Genomic DNA, 18861 nt, shown 5'->3' on the forward strand with positions numbered 1-18861 from the left:
CTACAGGCTGGGGACCGACTGGCTAAGCAGCAGTTCTGCAGAAAAGGATCTAGGGGTTACAGTGGAAGAGAAGCTGCATATGACTCAGCAGTGTGCCCTTGTTGCCAAGAAGGTCAATGCGTATTGGGCTGCATTAGTAGGAGCATTGCCAGCAGATCGAGGGAAGTGATTATTCCCCTTATTCGGCACTGGTGAGGCCACACATGGAGTATTGCGTCCAATTTTGGTCCCCCCACTACAGAAGGGATGTGGACAAATTGGAGAGAGTCCAGCAAAGGGCACCGAAAATAATTAGTGGGCAGGGGCACATAATTTACGAGGAGAGGCTGAGGGAACTGGGGTTATTTAGTTTGCAAAAGAGAAAAATGAGGGGGGATTTGATAACAGCCTTCAACTACCTGAAGGGCGGTTCCAAAGAGGATGGAGCTAGGCTGTTCTCAGTGGTGGCAGATGACAGAACAAGAAGCAATGGTCTCAAGTTGCAGTGGGGGACGTCTAGGTTGGATATTAGGAAACACTATTTCACTAGGAGGGTGGTGAAGCACTGGAATCGGTTACCTAGGGAGGTGGTGGAATCTCTATCCCTAGAGGTTTTTAAAGCCCGGTTTGACAAAGCCCTGGCTGGGATGATTTAGTTGGTGTTGGTCCTGTTTTGAGCAGGGGATTGGACTATATGACCTCCTGAGGTCTCTTCCAACCCTAATCTCCTATGATTCTATGATCTGGAAATGGATGAAAATCCAAGTTCACTGTATGGGAACCTTCCAGGAGGAGCAGGTTTGTATTTGTTTTGGCTGCAATCCTCTGGTGCGGAGCCCTCCAATCCTTTTAAACTACTGTTTGGCCTGCTGCCTTGCACAGGTTTTAATTCGAAAGGAGGCAGCAAAACCGATCCAGGAGCCATTACCTAGTACATTTAAAATCTTGTTGAAGGGGGGAAGTATTGATTGAGCTGGGCAGGTTTCTTAAACAGATCCTAACTCTCTTTAAATGTGTTAGATACTGAAGTCTTTCATGAGTCAAAGGTTTGGGTTTGATACTCATTCCTGAAATGTAGTCAGTTCATTGTTATGACCTTTCACCACGTGGGAACAGAATCCCTTGTATAGAATGTGTCTGAGCAGAATGACAAAGTCGGCCAACTTTCACATTTTATTTATTTATTTAACAGGAGTCAAGTTTCCTTACAAAAGTTTTCTTTGTAAAGTTGAACATTCTTTCTAACAGAAAAGGATCACATTAATTTTCTGAATTAGTAACTTGTCTCTTGTGCAGGGACAGATGAGTTAACCAGGGGAGCCCTGGCCACACCCTCTCATCGTCAACCATGTGGGCTGCAGGAAGGAGAGACAGGCACTATTATTTCAGCTGTGCCCACTGGAGATCCACGTAGCTAGCTTTAGGGTTGCTCTGCACTTGCAGTGCAAGGGATAATCTAGGCCATTATCGACGTGTGAGGCCTAAAACTAGTGGTTTATGTCTCTTTAACACTGTTACCAGACTCAACAGACAGTTAGATGCTCCTTTCCAATTCCACATGTCCTGTTAACTTCCAGACCTACTACCAGAAATAGGAAGGTTCAGTTTTGAGTGACTCACAGAACCCATAATCCTGAAAGGTTCTGAGTGTTCACAACTCTCATAGATTTCAAGAGGAGCTGTGGTTGCTTAGCATCTCACAGGACTAGGTAGCAGTATGATATTAATAAGACTGCTTTGCAGAATATCAGTTTGCCAATTCCACTCAAGATTTCATTTCCATGGTAGCATCTTGGGTTGTAGTGGATTTCTCAATTCCTTACATAAGAACGGCCATACTGGGTCAGACCAAAGGTCCATCTAGCTCAGTATCTTGTCATCAGACAGTGGCCAATGCCAGGTGCTTCAGAGGGAATGAACAGAGCAGGTAATCATCAAGTGATCAATCCCCTGGCACCCATTCCCTGCTTCTGGGAAACCGAGGCTAGGGACACCATCCCTGCCCATTCTGGCTAATACCATTGATGGACCTATTCTCCATGAACTGATCTAGTTATTTTTGAACCCTTGGTTTCCCCATAAATCCGGAAACACAGAAGTTGATACATAACGTTCCTATTACATAGGCCTCCTCCATGGCACTCCAACCACAAAGGGCTGAATCAACTAGCTTTGAGATCAGTGGAAAGATTCTCATAGACGGTGGTCACTTCCAGGGAGCCTAGAAGTATTACAATATGATTTAATAGATACATACTCACAAAAAATATAGGGTGAAAGAGTGATAACTGAAAATGAGGATACACAGGTTCTATTGCTTCATTGAGATGGAGACCAACAGGATCATGATATGTTTGAAAGACGACCTGTTCTCTCCTCCCTTTATATATATATATACTGCTTAGTGTCTCTTAAGAGGGTTTTTTGATATTACTAATGGATACACAGCAAAAATGTTTGAAGATTCATCATGTTTCTGTCTATGGTAATGACTAAACTTTGTGCTGTTTCCTAACAGGTCAGTTGACTCTCAAAACGCAACATGTTCAAGATTCTAAAATGGGATTCGTAATCAATGCCATATATTCTATGGCATACGGTCTTCACAACATGCAGATGTCACTATGCCCAGGCTATGCAGGTCTCTGTGATGCCATGAAGCCTATAGATGGTCAAAAACTCCTGGATTCTCTCATGAAGACTAACTTCACTGGGGTTTCTGGGGAGGTCATCTTGTTCGATGAGAATGGAGACTCACCAGGAAGGTACTGTGAATATTTATCAGAAAGTGCAATGCCAGATATGCTGCTTTGTTATTTACTCATGATTTTAATCATAACCATACAGGGCATCCCCAACAAGATGCTCACTCACCAAGGGAAGGGCTCCAGGTTGACTGTGCTCTTTACTCAGTGAGGAATAGTGGTTGCCAAGAAGCCCTGCCTCACTGAACGTACACTGAGTAAAGCATGGCTCTCCATGTGCAAACTAATGCATCATATAGAGGAGGAAGGGTTCTAAAGACCTCGTTACTTAAAAACATAGACCTGGTTTCTGTGATCTTTCAGCCCAGTGATAGACACATTATTAAATCTAGCTCTAGTTATAACGTTTGGGCAACATTTTCTTTTCAAGTATGAAGAAGAAGGCTTTTTAGCAAGGTCTACCTCTATTTCCTAGCTTCTGCTTTGTCTTCTAGCTGGACTGGTCCCTAGTTCTTTCAGGGCTCAAGCAACTGTGGTTAGCAATAGTGGGAGAACGAATCAGAACTCATCCCCACCTCTTCCCTATCTTAAATATCTGCATTAGGGTTGCCAACTTTCTAATTCCAGAAAACCAAACACCCTTACCCAGCCCATGCCCTGCACCTTCCCTCAGGCCCTGCCCCTTCCCGAGGCCCCATCCCCACTCACTCTATCCTCCCTCCCTCCTTCACTTACTCTCCCGCACTCTCTCTCACGTGCTCATTTTCACTGCAAGGCCCAAACAGGCATATTTATTGTTTTGACAGATGTATTATGCTAAGTTCAGGTTTCATTAAGGTTACAGGACGCTAGAGCTGGCAGCAAAATTGTCCAAAAGGGTAATTTAAAAATAAATGAAATTTCACAACAGTTTTCATGATTCTTTTCCTCCCCTCTTCCCATTTTTCATAACCAGCTCCATGTTTTTTGTTCACTAACGTTATTGTAATTTTATGTGTGGAATTAGGACCACACATTATCACAGCTGCAATGGGTCCATTAAAGCAGGGCCAGCTCCAGGCAGCAGCTAAAGAAGCAGGTGCTTGGGGCAGCCAATAGGAAGGGGCGGCACTACGGTCGCTATTGGGGCGGCAGGTCTGGGGTCTTCGGTGGGAATTCGGCGGCGGGTCCCTCAGTCTCTCTGGGAGCGAAGGACCTACCGCAGAATTGCCGCTGAAGAGTGGAGCGGCGCGATCGCGCTGCCACGGCTTTATTTATTTATTTTTTGTTGTTGCCGCTTGGGGCGGCAGAAAACCTAGAGCCGGCCCTGCATTAAAGGCCCACTCCTGAAGCCCAAATACAAATCCGTAATGCACAACCACAGAAATGCACACCTGTCCATATACCTATATAAATAAATATGTAGAAACTAACTCCCACACCTACATACGCATATTCATGTGTACACATCTAGCATGCGCTAACACATATACAGTACTTCCACATTATTTAATATTACAGTTGTTGTTTAGTGCCTAGAGACTAAACTAAGATCAGAGCTCCAGGGTGGTAGGTGCTAGGCATACACATAAAAAGAGAGAGTCTGCAAGAAAGAGTTTATAATGTAGCTAGACAAAGATGGGGAGAAATGTATGATACGTTGGCTCTTCTGCAACTACTAGTCAACAGCATTCACTTTTTAAGAAATAATACATTTCTTTTAGAGTTTCCTTCTCTTTTAAAAACTCGTCATGAAACGAATACACATAGATTTTATGTCATCAATTTTTTTTGTGGGCAAGCCAGCAAAAGGAATAAAAGTCAGAGTTAGGCTGCAAATTTTATTCACACGGGTATCCACACTTGTGGCAAGACACACACCTCCCTACACAAAGACACGCAGTCTCTGACACACATACAATACTTGAATCACACACTTGCCTACTCAGAGACTCTTGTTCATACACTTTCCCAGAGGCTGCCTAAATCACCCAGCTGGGAAGGGAGGAGGGGGAGTTGGAGGGGAAAAGATGGGGGTGGGGGTGGAGGGGATAGGTGACCAGATGTCCCGATTTTATAGGGACAGTCCCAATTTTGGGGGCTTTTTCTTATATAGGCATCTATTACCCTTATGTAAATATGACAGTGAGGCTTGGCTTTATGGCCTCATTTTTTGCCCACTGTCTGCAACAATTTTAATTATCAATTTAAGCACTGAGTAGTCACTAATTTTTTTTATAAATGCTTGCGGTGACTACGTTGCACTCAGCTTCACTATCTATTTTGAAATTAATTGATCATTTACTTTCATGGTCATGCACCAATGTCTTGTGCACACTTGTTCTGTACAATTAAGATACTCAGTAAGGGAGAGGTTGTTAGCATAACTTTAAAAAAACTGCACTGCTCTCCAAGTATGCTGTTGCCACTAAGTAAACACTAAGATTACCAGGCTAGCAGGAGGGCTGATTCAGTGATTAGGGTACTATTCTGGGATTTAAAAGGCTCGGGTTCAAATCTCGGCTATCCCACAGGCTTCCTGTGTGACCTTGGGAAAGCCGCTTTGTGCCTCAGTTCATCTTTAAAAGGGGCTAACAGTACTTCCCTACTTCACAGGGGTGTTGTGAGGACACATACGCTGAAGACTGTCAATCACTTAGACAGTACAGTAATGGGAACCATAGAAGAACCCAAGATAGAGCTCACAGAGATTACAGAACAACATTTTCCCTTTTTTATTGTTTCAGTTAGTTCATTTGGCAGCACTTTGTGTATAGTCAGTTTCACCATTTCCCCTGCTAGGCAGTTGGCAGTCAGTTTCTCCCGTACTCTATAGGGATCTTTCACACAGCAACAGGGGAGAGAAAAACTTTGTTTAAAAAATGATAGGATAATAGGCTTATAAAACTGCAACAATAGGCAGGGGAGACTCAGTGGTCCATGTAGCACTAGAAAATACTTTTAACTTTTTTTTCATTGATTAGATTTTGATTTGATAGTGCTCCTTTAAATTGAAAAGATTTAGTGAAGAAAAAGATTGTATTGTATGTATTGTATATTTTGTATATTTTGTATCACTACATCGAAAAGATTTAGTGATACAAAACTACTCAAGATAGTTAAGTCCCAGGCAGACTGTGAAGAGCTACAAAAGGATCTCACAAAGCTGGGTAACGGGGCAACAAAATGGCAGATGATATGTAATGTTGATAAATGCAAAGTAATGCACAGTGGCAAACATAATCCTAACTATACATATAAAATGATGGGGTCTAAATTAGCTGTTACCACTCAAGAAAGAGATCTTGGAGTCATTGTAGATAGTTTTCTGAAATCATCCACTCAATGTGCAGTGGCAGTCAAAAAAGTGAATAGAATATTGGGAATCACCAAGAAAGGGATGAAAGAAAATATCATATTGCCTCTATATAAATCCAGGGTATGCCCACACCTTGAATACTGAGTGCAGATGTGGTCGCCCCATCTCAAAAAAGATATATTGGAATTGGGAAAGGTTCAGAAAAGGGCAACAAAAATTATTAGGGGTATAGAACGGCTTCCGTATGAGGAGAGATTAATAAGACTATGAATTTTCAGCTTGGAAAAGAGGCAACTAAGGGGAGATATGATAGAGGTCTATAAAATCATGAGTGGTATAGAGAAAGTAAATAAGGAAGTGTTATTTACTCCTTCTCATAATACAAGAACAAGGGGCCACCAAATGAAATCAATAGGTAGCAGGTTTAAAACAAACACAAGAAAGTATTTTTTCACGCAACTTACTGTCAACCTCTGGAACTCCTTGCCAGAGGGTATTGTGAAGGCCAATACTATAAAGGGGTTCAAAAGGGAGCTAGATAGATTCATGGAAGATAGGTCCATCAATGACTATTAGCCAGGATGGGCAGGAATGGTGTCCATAGCCTCTGTTTGCCAGAAGCTGGGATTGGGTGACAGAGCATGGATCACTTGATGATAACCTGTCTGTTCATTCCCTTTGGGGCACCTGCCATTGGCCACTGTCAGAGGACAGGATACTGGGCTTGATGGACCTTTGGTCTGACCCAGTATGGCCGTTCTTATGTTCTTAGTGGCTGTATCCTAAACTCAACTGTTTTTTCATTTTGTATTTCAAAAGGTATGAGATTATGAATTTTAAGCAAATGGGGAAGGATTACTTTGACTATATCAATGTTGGAAGTTGGGATAATGGTGAATTGAAGATGGATGACGATGAAATATGGTCAAAGAAGAATACTGTCATCAGATCGGTCTGCAGTGAACCATGTGAAAAAGGCCAGATAAAGGTAAATAGGGTGCTTTTTATTGTATTGATGTTTTATTTGCATAGTCTTGAAATGTTACCCAGAATGTTTGTCAAAATCTTCAACCCCGAGAACCTAAAGTTAAAAATAGTTTTGGCACCTAAATAAAAAGTGCAAAAAGTTGTTTATGTGATTACTGCTTCTTGCTACTCTTTTCATAATTGTCTCATTATTTTCTTGTACTCCCCCATTGTCAGTCTGTCTCCATCTGTTGCCTTCTGTTTTATACTTAAATTGTAAGTTCTTTGGACAGGGACCATCATTTTGTTCTGTCTTTTTGTACAGTGCCTAGCACAATGGAGTCTCAATCCCTGATTGGGGCCTATAAGAACCAGCCCAAAGCAAATAAACTCATAATAATCATCATCATTTAAGTGCTAAAATCTGGATTTAGGAACATAATTTTTAGTCACCCAATTTTGAAATGTTTAGCCTTAGCTCTTAAGAGCCCTTAATTTCTTCTTATTAACAATAATACACTAAACACAGGAAAAATCTTTCATTAATTATTAATAATGTGTTTAAAGGAGAATCTCATGAAAAGGTAAGTAACTTGCTGGATTTGCTAAAATCACAACTCTGTTTTGCTTAGGGACTGTCATGTTCCTTTTTTCATTAGCAGTCTGCAGTCTGCAAGTTATGTTAGTCTATAATTAAGGGGGTAAAGGGGCTCCCCCGAATAGGAAGATGCAATGGCACAATTTGACATCTGTATGAAAAGAGCACAGGAATGTGGACATGATTCTACTCTCAGTGGAAGTGATGTGAATCAGGAGTAACTCACTGAAGCAAAAAGAGATAGCAATGTGTGATCAGAATCAGGCCATAGTCTGCAATAACAAGAAGTGTTTGTGGGGGTTAAACTTAGTGATCTGGCTTCAAAACAAGCAATACATGTGGTGAACAGCGTCGCTGTACTAGAGATAGGCCCAGGTCACAAGTTTTGGAGCTGAATCTAAACCTTCTGAAATTTCAGGAGTGTTTGGTTCCACGATTTGGTTAGTGCCTGACTCTACTCTTCACTATGGATCCTAATTCAGGAAAGCACTTAAGAATGTGTTTAAAGTTCAATGTTCTGCATCAGGACCCATATCTGTAATCTTCTTTCTTTTTATATTTGATTGTTGAGTATAAATCCCAAATTTTCTTTCACAGACAAAAGCCCATGTGCTAAAATAGGGGATGAGGCCTGGCTTCATTGAATCAAGTCAATAGAAGTTTTACCATTGACTTCAGTGGATTTCACCCAGGGAATCTAGACACACACAAAGCAACAGTGTCCCATTATTCATCAGCATGCAGCATGTCCCTTCCTGCATGGCCTTATGCAAACCAAAAACGGTACAACCCAGAACACCGGAAATATTCTGGAGACATCAAAACTCTTTGAAGAATCACAAGAACGACCAGCAGGAGAGTGGCCTGGGGGAAATAACTGCAGTTGAAAAAAAGGATGAGATTTAGTTAAATAGGGCTGGATAAATTGGGGGAGGAGTTACAGTGGAATCAACTGCAACCGATAGCAGTCGGATGTTAAAGAAACGGACAGTGAAGCAGCTGAAAAGTCCATTTTACAAACACATCCGACAGGGGGCTTGATCCTGAGGTTTGCTAAGAGATTCTTACTCACTCCTATGGGAGTTGTGGGTATTCCCAACCCTTCACAATCAGAGGAAAGTTTTTGGAAATTTTCCAGTCTGTTTTCTCATTTACTTATTTCTTCAGGTGATTTTGCCCTTTAAGAATCTAATGTAAACAACCACCTCTCTTTGTAAACTCACTCAAAGCCATTGAAGGAGATTTATTTCCCAGGTTTCTGCGCTATACAACAGCCTTTCAGGACTTTGGTTGACTATGCTCCTTTGCATTTGATTAAAATCCCGATTTGTGACATTTGCTTGTGAAACCACATGCTGAACTGATCCCTACGAAGGCGAGACAAGTCAGCCCAATGTTGTAGTTGGTAGCGTTCGTTTAAAAACGGATAGAATGTGATGAGCACGGACACTGAGAATACTTTATCACAAAGAGGAAGGGGCCTTCCCATCTCCCTTGGCAGATCGCCAGGGATCACAGATGTGTTCAACGCCCAAGAGACGATACCTGGGGATTTTGAGAAACGCACATTTGAATTGCTAGGGTGCAGTAGGATGTAGCATGTTGAATGGAAAGAGATGAAAATCAGTCCTGAATGTTAAAATAGATACACATTACACTCTCCTTATTAAATGTTAATTTAAAACATGCCTGATCTGACTCAGTTTGGAAAAGGGACATAAAACCTGAATTTTCTCAGACTAATCACAAACTGAACTCTAGACCAGCCCAATCCTTAGGGAAGCAAATCTGGTTTCCCACTTTTTCAGGCTACATTTGGACTCGAACTGGGTGAATTACTGTATCTACAGTGAACAATATTATTCCCCTTTTTCTGTGTGAAAATGATCACTGAAGAGATTTAGACCTTTATAGCGTTGTTTGCTTGACAAACGATTTATCTGTACATATCCTCAAACCTATCTGTAAACTATCCTCAATGATTGTTTCTTCCAATGCCCATGAGTCACAGTTCATGCTGTGTGAATGACCACCCAGTTCTAATCAGACGGATTTATAATGGTAAGAATAATATTAGCAAAAGGGGCTTCCTCAAAAAAACGTGCTCATCTCTATTAGAAACAGTAAGTAAAAAAGGACTTTGAAAATCAAATAAGGAACCTCAGCAGCATTAAAGAAAATCGATTTTAATAACAAATCTAATTGCTCTGTTAAATATTCATCTCAGGTGATCCGTAAAGGAGAAGTCAGCTGCTGCTGGACCTGTACGCCTTGTAAGGACAATGAGTTTGTCTCTGATGAATACACATGCAAGGCGTGCCAGCTGGGCTCCTGGCCCACTGATGACCTTACAGGTAATTGAGTTATTGTGTTTAAAACCCTGCAAAAGTCAATGGAAATGTTCATACACTTTATACCTGAGTATATATGCACTACGAAATATATGCGCTACAAAACTAAATATTAGGGGTGTTTAGATTTTGTTTAGCCTAGAGTTTGGCTCCAAGTTTGAACTGAGGCTGGCATCTGTATTCATGGTTCAAGCTGTTCTCCATGAATCTTTGTCACAAACCAGGGGGAAATTCATCGGAAGAGCTATTCCCAAAGTTCTGAGCCACTGGCTTTAGAAAACGGGCTTATTTTGGCTTTAGATCCAAACTGAGCCAAAATCATTGGGGCAGGTTCGGATATGAACCTTCCAAAAATGGAAAGGAGATAAGTTGTTGAATAGAAGTTGAGTGGGGTCCAATTTTAGGTGCCTCTGTTTTTCTCCAAAACAGGCACAAAATAATTCTGTGAAATGTCAGTGTTTTCCCTCCAAATTCTAGCCAGTTGAGAGACCCTCTGGACAACTGCCTGTGCAGATTACTCCTCCCAAAAACACAATTAATCCAAGAAGCATCAACATTTGTAATAGCTTTGGGTGCACCAGACAGTCTGAGTTAAAACACAGGGATGATGTCCTTCCGGCTCTGGATAACGTGCCTCTGTGTTTCAGTGCAAGGAAGTCTGCAGAATATGTTAGCAGATTTTGAGACCGTCAGTGTGTGGCCTCAACACTGGTACTGCCCGGGTTTTCTCCTCGCTACCTAATCATAGCATTGGTATTCAAATATTTTTATTACATTAACACCTACAAATGCCAGCCACGGATTAGGTTCTCATTAGCTGGACTGTGTACAAACAGGTAACAAAAGGCAGTCCGTACCCCAAAGAGCTTGGAATCTTGGTTCATGACAAGATGGATGAAACACATGGGTGGGGTGTGGAGAAGGGAGAATGAGATGATAATAGAGAGAGAGAAAGTGTGTGTGTGTGTGCGTGTGCGCTGAAGAGCCAGCCAGAATTTGGATTTAGGATATAGAGATGATATTGATGTTAGACTAAATATTTCTTTTGCTGTGTAGGAAAGCTATAGTACTGTAATGTGTGCACCACTGAGGTATCTATTTACCGTATACACAATTTTAAAGAAAGTAGATTTTTTTACCATTTTCATGCTTACTGCTTCATATCAGTATATGCACTGTTACATTTTTATAGATCATTCTTCTGCTTGATTAATTCCATTTAATGTGCTGAAACTGACAGGTGTACATATAAAACTACCTGTGGGTTTCTGTGACAAACAGTGTGATCTGATCGCTGCTCTTTAGCACTGTATTAAAAACCAGCTTCTAAAAAATGCTTTTCTGGGGGATCTGTAGGGTGGAAGGAGCAATAATGTTTTATAATCATATCTAAAGTCACCAGCTTTTATAGCTTGTAAAGAAAATGCATTTCAGTCTAGCCTTGTTTTTAACATAAGTTTCGGGGGCGGGGGGGAGAGAGAGAAGATATTTTGTATTCTGGAAGGAAATTTCCTTCAGTTTTACAAAGCACATACTAGTCTCCTCGAAATGCCCTTTTATGTTTGCTATTGCAGCAATCTGTGCCTCCTCACTGCAAGATAAAGCCGTGTCATAGGGAATAATGACAGCTTCACAAAGCTTCATTCATAAAAAGCTGATTGGAAAAAGTCTTTCTTCCACTATCTCCTTCAAATCAGAGTCTTGATGCTGTGCCTTCCTGGAAATATATCCACTCCACACCTGAAAAGGATGGCCTCTCACTGTTTGCCACATATTGGCAGACAGCTATTGGCTCACCTGTAGCATCTCACTGTTTGCCAGGTATTGGAGCGCTGATAAAATCTCTCCTGGCTCATTCGACAAAATGTTGCTCCATCTTTCCTCTGCTCAATGGCCAGGATCCGTTTTATGCCACAGACTTGATTAAATGTAATGGGGAGGAGCTGGGACGTTGCCAGTGAGGAAAAATCGAGCTTGGTGTATCCCTTTACTCATATGTTTGTAGGACATCAGAACACAAATGTGTTCTGGTGAAAAACTATTGTCAGAGCAGAAAATGAGGACTAAGACTTGAAGGAAAAGTTTAAAGTCCAAATGTATTCAGGGGGAGAGAGAATTTCTGTTGATAAAGGCTGTCAGTGGAAAATAGCTCTGACATCATCTAAGAGAAAACACTAGAGGCCAGGAAAACAGTGATATGTGGCCAAAATTTTAACTATGGGATCCCTCAAAACTTTTCAGACATACATGCAACATTCCCTGGGTAAAATACTTCTCATCCCCTTAGACAATTCATGCTTTCCCTTCCCAAAACCCATCAGTTTCATATTCGTCTCACTCCCAAATCCATCTATCTTTCCATCTCCTCCCCAGCCTGATATCTCACAAACCCCTGCACCCCTTCCTCCCCAGTACCTCTTCTTGGGGGCTCCTTTGCATGGCAGCTGCTCTTCATAAAGTGGTGGTGATGGTTTTTCCTGTGGTAATAATAGTGGCAAGGAGGATGCCCTGAAGTCTCTGATAGTAGGGTGGTTGATTGGATGATAATGGGACTGTGCTGGTAGTGGTCTGGGTTGGAGGATGGACAGCCCTAGCTTCTTGATTGGCACGTGTCCTCTGATTGCTGGAGGTCTCCCTTCAGTTGGTATGTAGGGATACGGAAACAGGTGCCCCTTGGCTGGTGTGTGGGGAAAGAATAGCTCAGTGGTTTGAGCATTGGCTTGCTAAACCCAGGGTTGTGAGTTCAATCCTTGAGGGGGCCACTTAGGAATCTGGGGCAAAAATCTGTCTGGGGATTGGTCCTGCTTTGAGCAGGGGGTTGGACTAGATGACCTCCTGAGGTCCCTTACAACCTTGATATTCTATGATTCTATGAAAGCTTCAGGCTCCATTCCTTTGGGGGCCAAGGAGGAAGGCACTGGTGGGGGAGAAAGAAGTCTGGGTGCTGTGACTACAGGACTCTCACTCTACATCGGAAGCTTTGCCCAGGGCTGCCTCCAGGCACCAGCGCAGCAAACTGGTGCTTGGGGCAGCCCATGGAAGGGAGCAGCACATCCAGGTCTTTGGTGGCAATTCGGAGGGAAGGACCGGCCGCCGAATTGCCGCCAAAGAATGAAGCAGCATGGGCGAGCAGCCGCCAAAGTGCCGCTGATCGCGGCTTTATTTTTTCTCTCTCTTTGCCGCTTGGGGTGGCAAAAAAGCTGGAGCCAGCCCTGGCTTTGCCCCACCTTCTCTCGCCGAGCCCAAGTTCAGCTGGAGGAGGTTGAGAAGAATGTGTGGAGCATCTCCCGTGCTCATTTAGAGGCACTAGTGGGTGACTCAAGAAGGGAGCTTGAGATATCTTAAAAGGGATTGACTTTCAGAAAGCTTTGATCACTCACCCTCTGAAAGTCAGGCCCTTTTAAAATGTCTCAAACTTGTCATCTAACAACGGAAGCACCCAAAATCACTAGTCATGTTTGGAAAATGCAGCCTTACTGAAGAAAAGGAAGAGCTAAGCAAGCAGTTCCACAGGAAAGACAGAGATGGATACTTTTCAAATTTGCAGTAGGACTCTTCATTGAATGTTATATTAATAGCATCCATGGTTATTCAGGGTAGCTCTCTTTCCCCATATAAAGGTTTATGAGACTATTACAGCCTTTAAGCTAACACAGCTGGGTCTTCCAGCTCAAGCAATAGTAGCTCATGGGTTTAGATCCAGAGGTCCCTCATTGAATGACCCACACAAGGGTATTGTCTGGATTAACTCTACAGTGGAGGGAGGAGAGAATCCAAACATTTTCAGACAGAAACAAGGGGATTCGTTTAACAGGCCGGATCCAAATCCCAGGAAAATGAATGGCAGTCCTTCCAGGGACTGCGAAGGAATGCGGATCAGAAACAATATCCCATTGGTTCTCTAGGCGATCACGTTGTTTTTGAGGGCACAGCCTTCTGTGGCCAGAAAGAAAAAGAGCGGGCTCAGGAAGAGAGTTTCATATTAGTGTTGTTTGAAATTCCAGTGCTGCCCGGGTGTATCGTGGGGATATCCTGTTCCAGCTGACTCCTCTTTCTTTGGTTCCTTTTCCTTAATGGCTGATTTCAAAACTTTTTTTTTTTTTTGGAGGGGGGAGGGAGTAGGTCACCCTTTGTGTGTCTTGTGAGCCTGCGCAAGAGTGATAGCAGCAAAGTTTTAGTAGCAGCTACTTTGGGGGCAGGAACGGAAGGTAGATACTATTAATATCGGTGACATTTGGTTCTTCTGCTTCCTAATGTACTCTGCATGTGCTGGGTATTTGATTTTCCTCGCTGGATTCAGATGAGATGAGGAGGAAAGATATTTCGCAATTCATTGAAATGTTTTCATTTTCTTTTTTCTTTCTTTCTTTGGACGGCTGTTTGTACACAATGACTGAATATCAGAAATAGGTTCCTTTTTTCATCACAGTTACAAGAACTGTTTTCATTTGATGTGACAAAATAAAGCCAGGACATTATTACAACTATGGCCAAGTCCTGTGGTCTGATGGTCGTATTGGACAGATGTAGCCAGATTATGACCCTGTTCTGAGCTCCTAGCTGTCAGGGATTAGGTTTGCGTATGGCGACTGCATTCTAACCCTGGAGAGGCAGGGACTGGGAAAATCTGCTTCATCCTTAGGCAGCCCATTTGATTACCATTTGGAGTAGCAGGGACAGGCTGCAAAGGGTGTTGCATTCTCTCCTCTTTGTCTGGGGGCAGGCGAGTAGGAGCCCTGGATACTTCATGAAAACTGGGCTTGGATTTAATAGTGGGGATAAACAGTGAGAAAACGGAAGAGCCCAACCCCAGAAAACAAGATAACAGACATTTGCAGTGCACTTTCCATAGAAAGAGCTTGACAATTCCATGCTGTATTCCGTACAAAGCATTCTGTCAGCAAGAGCCCAGGATCAAAACGGATCTAGTTTTGTAAGGACTAAACAAAAATGACCCCTTCCTTTGTACTGTGTACAGTTGCTCACTCTCTCACGCTCTCTCACTGAGAAGATCGACAGAAAGTGACCAATTCCCAGGAAGCAATCACTGCTCAGTCTTGGTTTCTGGCACAGTTTGTATGACAGCTTATGAAGAGCACAGACCAGGGTTCAGTTGCATTGGCAAGTCTCTCTGGATGCTGTAAGATGCTGATTGCCTGCTCCTGCCAGGTGCCGAGCACCCTCAACTTCTACAGAAATAACTGGGAGATGATATGCAAAGCACCTGGTAGGATCAGACCCTAGGTACTTAAGCAATAGCAGCTGCTAAAATCATGCATGCACACACATACGCAAGAACTATTTTACAACTGTAGGTCTCCGTTACGCTTCTTATGTCATCATAAGTAAAAATGAAGACACGGCGGTCAGGAATTAGCTGACAGTCCTGGTGATAATACACGAGGCACAACAGGATCTGGCTCATGTCTCATATTGACTCTGCCACTATAATGACGTTCAAATCTTGCTTTTGTCAGTAATTTGAACAGCTGTAATTCAGCCACACAAGGATCAGATACAGGGAGATTGCAATTTTACACAATTGCTTTTATGATTCCAAACACTCCTTGGTACAGAACGTTTATTGCTTCCATCATAACTTATTGTTTTCTTCTTTCTTTGCAAAATTAGATTTGATCATTTGCATAAATTATGCTTCTGCCAGGCTTTGGGGGAAGAAGGAATGAGTGAAGGGATGAAGGCGTAGGGCAGTTATATTGTGGTCTGGGATCATTGAATGGAGAAAGGGTTTTTTTTCTCCCCTTTCTGGTTGAGGAGAGCTGCTGTGTCTTAATTGTTTAAGGTGCTTTATATTTAGTGAGGAGAGATTGTAGTTAAGGTGTTGGCCTTGGACTCAGAAGATCTGGTTTTAATTCCTGGCTTTGCCAAGTGATTTTCACTGGGATTGATCCAAAAGTCATTAAAGTCAATGACGATCTTTCCACTGACTTCAATGAGCTTTGGGTCAGGCTCTTAAATCTCCTTGCCTGAGTTCTCCATCTGTAAAATGAGGTTAACAACGTTTCCTTTCTCTCGCCCTTAGTCTACGTCCACACTGCCCTACAGTTTGGACTATGGGGTGTAAATAACAGTGTGCACCAGAATGCTGTGCTGTAACTCCCCCGTGTGGACCCTGTAGCTGCAAACTAAAAGATTCATAGTTTGCGATAATGCAATCCTATTTGAAGAGAGCGCCTGCAGCATCCACACTGGGGGAGTTCAGTGCCACACATTGGCATGCACTGTGCAGCTAAGTTCTTAGTTTATCTTATCCATTTAGATTATAAGGTCCTAAGAGCAGGACTATGTATTTATACATTGCCTAGCATAATAGGGCCGCTAGGGTTTCAAAGGAATCCAGAGAAATAAATAACATTATCACGATCAGATCCCAAGGGTGAATACTACATGTCTTTAAACTTTTCTCACTGCTGAAGAAATTGTCCAGCGATGCAGAAGATCACAAATGAATGTAATTCGTAACATTGTAGAGAGAGTGCTCCAGCTAATGTCATCTATATTTTTCACAAAATGTAGCTGTTTCCAGTCAACATGTGAGCTTGCCTGTAATTTTCATATCTCAGAGACTGAGACACATTTTTACGGGATAGAAGATCCTGCAAATCAGAGTACTGTGCACACAACTAAGTGTATATAAATGTTGCAGTGTGTTGGTGCGAACACCATTTCCGCTTACAAGTCAAAGAGCAATAAAGGGGGAATTCTGTCTATACATCAATTTATTTCTGAGGTGCTCATCCCCTTGGCCTGTAGGCAGCTACATTTCTAGCCTCAGATACATTCATGCAGCTTTATTCCACCTTTGTACCACCACCCCCATCCAATCCTAGGGTGAGCCTGGGGTCAATTTGCTCTCAGCACAACATAGTGCACCCTCAAGACAGCGCTAAACTTCCCTAGATGCTAAAAGCCTTTCCACCAACCCGAGATTGCCCCCAATGCACCCGAGAGGGCTGGTGTATTTATACCACCTGGGAAACCCTTACGGCTCAGGAGTCCCCAGCCAACCTGTGAAGCAAGCTTTCCGGATGATTGCTCTGCCAATGAGGTGCAAGTAGGTGGAAGATGTGTCCAGGCATATGTCTGGTGGAGCAGAATTGGGCTCCTTTACGTATAATGCATTTTTCAATATTGACATTAGTTTAATCTCGGCCAATAAATCTGGCATAGTGTTCAAAATCTTTTTTCCCTTTTCCTTCTTTTACTTTACGTAATCTTCTCCTTCAAAATGCCATTCTCAGAAACCATTACCTGCAAATGTGTTTATACGATAACCTCGCTGATCATCATTTCATAAAAAACATTCAGTCTTTAAACTTAATTGTGGAATAAATCATTGCATATAGCTTAGCATCCTCCTAATAAAATGAAGGAGAATAAATAGCCTGAGTTTTCATCTCTTTGTGGGAATTTTATTAAGGGAATCTAAAAAAGAGTAATAAACCCTGAAAGGCGTGAAATAGGCTGGAACTGATGATAAGTGTATGCCCATGAGTCACCTCTGTTGCAAAGTTAGGAGCCATCCTAAAAACAGTTCTTGTTTCTTTGTGCTGTGTATAAAGGCCGGTTGCCAGACAAAGATCATTTTCTAATGTTTTCTGCTCCAGAAATCTGCAGGCAGCATTGTGAATATAAAATACCAAAGTGGTCCCAGCAAACATTAATTAAGTGATCCTTTGGTAAAATGGAAGATGGACATATAGGTCGTTGAGGTCCTTTAGTCTTATAATGTATTGGGAAATGGTGGAATACACATGCAGGTGCTATCTTAAGAAAGCATTAGTGTGATTACATATCAGAAATCGGCTCTCCCGCCGGTTTTACACTGGTGTAACTTCATTGACTTCAGTGGAATGACTCCTAATTTATGCCAATGTCAGTGAAATTAGAATCAGCCCCCTAATCTTCTTCAGGATAAATAAGCTGCATATTCTCATTAAAGTGAATGGGAGTCACACAGGTAACTTTTATTAATGTTAATGAGAATGATTCATAAAAATCCAAATGTCCTTGTTACACTAAGAAATGGTGATAACTTCATTATTGCCATGAAAAGCTTTTCATGCTAAGACTGCTACAATACGGATGTCATATTAGTCTGCATTTAGTAACTAAGGGCCAAATTGTGTTATGCCAGTAAATGTGTTCCTCTGTCTTCTTAGCTGCACTGATGTCAAAGGCTAAATGACACACATCCTTATGGTATTTCCATGGGGAAACAGATCATTCCGCCTAGCACCTTTGCCACATACCCCATTGATTTTTTTTTTTTGACATAATGTGGATAATTGTATTTTCAATGACACTCATGTTTGGGTGCATGATAGAGAAACAATGGAAAGAGACTAATTATATTTAATATAAAAAGTGGTTATTTTTCATGGAATGAATTCTGCCTTTAATAACGTAAGTGATATTGGCAGGAAACATCTTAGGAAATAATTAATATCCCCTGAAAATAAAGGAAAGAGACAGAGGCATTTTCTAGTGATAAGAACACAAGGCTCAGAAATAGAACCTTCTAAATTCTAGTCCAAATTCTAACATTTAGGGCTTGTCCACATGGGGTCACCCAGGAAAGTTAATCCAAAATAACTCAAAGTGAATAAATTCCAAAATGAATTAAACTAAACCGAGTTAAGTCCACTTTAATTCTGAATGAGTTTGTCTGCACAGGGGTTTAATGCAGTTTTAACTAATCCACTTTAAATTCACACACTTGGTTAATCTCAATTTATTTTCCTGAGTGTACCCATGTAGACAAGTCCTTACTCCCAATTGACAAGCCACTGTGAAGTCCAAATTTGCTACTTAGTCTGGGTTCCCCAGTTCATGGGTGCCCAACGTGAGATGCCTTTAGCTTGATTTTCAGAAGTGGGAGTACCATCAGATCCCATCGCTGAAAATATGAATTGTGGGTGATTCGCATTCCTGGAAGTCAGG

The 18861-nt window shown here is 41.9% G+C and overlaps 1 protein-coding gene across 3 annotated transcripts in view; it reads left to right on the forward strand.

The window, feature by feature from the left end:
* Positions 1-18861, forward strand: part of GRM5 (glutamate metabotropic receptor 5) — a 374244-nt gene that overhangs the window by 312068 nt on the left and 43315 nt on the right. For all 3 annotated transcript variants that reach the window (XM_054015682.1, XM_054015683.1, XM_054015684.1), the window contains exons 5-7: positions 2498-2744; positions 6802-6970; positions 9774-9900. In XM_054015682.1, coding sequence (XP_053871657.1) covers positions 2498-2744; positions 6802-6970; positions 9774-9900 — 543 coding nt within the window. The remainder of the gene's footprint in view (positions 1-2497; positions 2745-6801; positions 6971-9773; positions 9901-18861) is intronic.

The sequence above is a fragment of the Malaclemys terrapin genome, chromosome 1 (assembly GCF_027887155.1).
Source record: "Malaclemys terrapin pileata isolate rMalTer1 chromosome 1, rMalTer1.hap1, whole genome shotgun sequence".
In the NCBI taxonomy this organism is placed as follows: Eukaryota; Metazoa; Chordata; order Testudines; family Emydidae; genus Malaclemys; species Malaclemys terrapin.